The sequence below is a fragment of the Cyprinus carpio genome, unplaced genomic scaffold (genome assembly GCF_018340385.1).
Source record: "Cyprinus carpio isolate SPL01 unplaced genomic scaffold, ASM1834038v1 S000006540, whole genome shotgun sequence".
Classification (NCBI taxonomy): domain Eukaryota; kingdom Metazoa; phylum Chordata; class Actinopteri; order Cypriniformes; family Cyprinidae; genus Cyprinus; species Cyprinus carpio.
In genome coordinates this window covers 101,794-105,338 of record NW_024879205.1, presented here as the reverse complement: position 1 = coordinate 105,338, position 3,545 = coordinate 101,794, and the positions used below count along the sequence as shown (strand labels likewise).

At 45.5% G+C, this 3,545-nt stretch overlaps 1 protein-coding gene across 1 annotated transcript; it reads left to right on the top strand.

Annotated features, from left to right (window-relative positions):
- The first annotated feature begins 638 nt into the window (after nucleotides 1-638).
- LOC109105752 lies at nucleotides 639-2,139 on the top strand. The gene is made up of 2 exons (XM_042754538.1): nucleotides 639-1,878; nucleotides 1,972-2,139. Exon 1 carries the CDS (start codon nucleotides 655-657, stop codon nucleotides 1,621-1,623), a length of 969 nt encoding a protein of 322 aa, XP_042610472.1. The 5' UTR covers nucleotides 639-654; the 3' UTR covers nucleotides 1,624-1,878; nucleotides 1,972-2,139.
- The last annotated feature ends 1,406 nt before the right edge of the window (nucleotides 2,140-3,545 follow it).

Sequence of the window (3,545 nt, the reverse complement as noted above, 5' to 3'; positions counted from 1 at the left end):
CGATGGTCTCAAGGACCCCCTTTCCTCCTCCAAGATCCCAAGGAATGGCCAGTAATCCCTAAGACTGAAACCAGGGAGGACCAGGTTGAATTACGGAAATCTACCTTCTGTGGGATCAGTACCTTTCCGCTCTCATCTGGTAAGATTAATGGATGGAATTACAACACCTGGCAAGAACTATTGGATGTCACTGCTCAAGAACTTCGGGTCAATTTGGCTCCAGGGACTTCTCCAGAGGCTGAAGATTACCGCCAGGCTGAGTTCCATATCCTCAAACAGGTTCAGCAGGAATCTTTCCCTGAGGATTATAAACTGTTAGAGACTGGGAAGACAGTTAAGTCCGGGAGTCGATTAGTTACCCTAGCCCCTGAAATGGATCCGTCCAGTGATCTGATAAGGGTGGGAGGTCGTTTGCGGAGAACTGCAGGCATTGAGGACTCCATTTTACATCCTCTGGTTCTGGATCCTAACCACCCTGTCACTCGTTTGATTATTCAACATTATGATGACCAGTTGCATCATCCTGGATCGGAACAGTTGTTCGGGGAAATACGGAGATACTATTGAATTCTCCGAGGTCGCGAAGCTGTCCGCCGGTTTCAACGTGACTGCCCAGAATGTCAATGTTGGAGGGCCCAACCAACAATCCCTAAGATGTCGGATCTACCGGTGGCGCGCCTTCAGCTATACAAACCGGCCTTCTATTCTTGCGGAATGGACTGCTTTGGCCCCCTGTTAGTCAAAATTGGAAGACGTACAGAGAAGCCCTGGGGCATTGTCTTTAAATGTCTGACCACTAGAGCTGTCCATTTAGACCTACTCCCTAGCCTGAGTACCGACTCATTCCTCATGGCTTTAAGAAGGTTTGTTGCAAGGAGAGGAACGCAAGCAGAATTATGGTCAGATCGAGGTACGAACTTCCGCGGGGGTGAAAGGGAGTTACGGGAAGCTTATGCTGCTTTGGTTCCTGACGTACAGGATCATCTTGCCCGCCAGAGGATCCACTTCCGCTTTAATCCTCCAGCGGCCCCTCATTTTGGTGGAGTTTGGGAGAGGGAAGTGAGATCGGTTAAATCTGCCTTATACACAGTTTTGGGTGCACAGTCAGTACCAGAGGAAGTCTTAATGACGGTCTTGCTGGAAGTGGAGGCCATCCTTAATTCAAAACCCTTAGGATACGTGTCGTCAGACGTGGCAGATGCTGACCCAGTAACTCCAAATAGTCTCCTCATGGGGCGGCCTGATGGATCTCTGCCGCAAGTCGTTTATCCAGAATCAGAGATATTAAGTCGCCGGCACTGGAGACATTCTCAGGTCCTAGCGGACCGATTCTGGTCCAGGTTCATACGGGACTACCTCCCTAGCTTCCAAACCCGGCAGAAATGGCAAACCTCTCCTCCCAGCCTAAAGGAACAGACATTTGTTGTGATTGTAGACCCCCAACTACCGCGAAGCTCATGGCCTGTAGGACAAGTGATCAAGACTCACCAAAGCCCAGATGGTCATATCAGATCAGCTGATGTGTTGATAAAGGGTCAAGTTTATACCCGACCGGTAGCTCGCCTGGTCATCTTGCCGGCCTTACCAAAGGATGGACTTAATGCCCCAACACTGACTAGTTAAGTCGCCTTTCATGGAAGCAAAGAAGCTCCGACTCTTTGGGGGCGGCTGTATTAAAGGCTCCTGTAAGAGGGACTCTTATTATGAAACCGGAATTGTTATAGTACGACGTTAGGGGGCAGTGTAGTTTGATGAGCTGCCGCTGTTTGGTGTGTTCGTGTGATCTGTCCAAGCCATCAGCTGCAAGGATGATGCTTCCAGTTTATTTGTGGAGATTGTTGCAGATTTAATATCAGGGTGTTAGTCACTGACCACAAAGTAAGCCTATTTTATTTATATTTGTGTTAGCAGAGATCGCTATAGTGTTATACACATTTGCTCCTGTCTCCTCAATTTTTCCTGTGTTTACAGACTATCTACGCCTTTGATTGTACATCTGTGGGCCTTCCTTTTTTCTACTAATACAACATTGAAAGCTAATCACCTGCCTCCTCATTATTGGTGCTCTGACCGGCACCCAGGGGGGTTTACTCATCCATTACCTGATCAGAATCTAACAGTCCTAAAGTCTCTCCAACAGTGACCGGCACCCAGGGGGGTTTATTCATTCATAGTGCTGTATGTCCACGTCCATACAAAGAACCCAAACACAAGAGAAGAAACACACAAGCTACTAACCAAGATTAACAACCTCACAGAACAGAGTGACCTGCTTCTAACCAAGTACATAAACATTACAAATGAAAGGAACGGATTATTATTCAAGAATGACAACCTGACTAAACAAAGAGACCAGTTCAATCAAGAGAGAAATCAGCTGCAGAAGATTCTCAATGAAACAGGTGACTTTTGAATTGCAACTAAGCAATATGCTGTTACTAAAAACAAGTTTCATCATTCACTGTACTCTAGGTGGGAATAATGAGCTAATAACTGAACTAGCTGTGTTTACAGGTGGATGGTTCCACTCTGACTTCAGCTTTTACTTCATGTCCTCAATGAAGAAGAGCTGGGATGAAAGCAGAAGATACTGTACAGAGAGAGGAGCAGATCTGATCATCATAAACAACAGGGAGAAACAAGTAAGTGAAAGATACTGTGTGTGTTTGTGGTGTCAGATGAAATGTGTCCATTGTCGGTTCATGATATAAACATGTAATTGCTTAATCTATTTAGGATTTTGTTACAAAAATTACTGATAAAAGAGAATTTTGGATTGTGTGACTGACATCGTGAAAGAGGGCAGATGGAAATGGGTTGATGGCACCAGCGTGACCTCTGGGTGAGAAATCACTGAACTGATTATTATGTAATAAATGATTCTCACATTTAGGATCATATCACGCAGAAAGCAGTTTTAAACATCTAATGCTGTTGCAGGTTCTAGGCATCCAGTGGACAAATAACAGAGCCAAATGGAGGAAGACTAGAGAATTGTGCTGTGACTTATTTAAAAAAGAACCCTGAATTGATAGGGTGGCTTGATGTTAATTGCAATGGTGCTTATCAATGGATCTGTGAGAAGGGTAGATGGTCCCAAGAACAGCACATGCTTTTAATTTGTTATGTTTTATGTGTTTAGCTCAAATAAGATGTTTAGTTTTAGCTAATGATAATAACCCTGTTCCAGCCCTGTGTTACAGACACGCCAGGTTCCACCTCCATTCAATCACAGCGCACGCCCTCACTGAGCACTTCCACCTGACCCTCATCAACAGTCAATCACCTCTGCACTACAAATACCACACACACGCACTCAGTCAGCGTCCGGTCTCGTTCGCAACAAGGTCTTACCTTTATGCTAACTCTAAGGACTAACTCTATCTCTACTTACTTCTCTCCAGCGATTTCCAGAAGTTCCCTGCCATCTCCATGCGTGTGTGTGGTACACCTCCCTACCTTGACGTCTCTACCCCTCTACTACAAATCCATTCATCACTGCCAGTCTCCTTATCACTTTTCCCAGCACTACCCGCTCCTCTGCT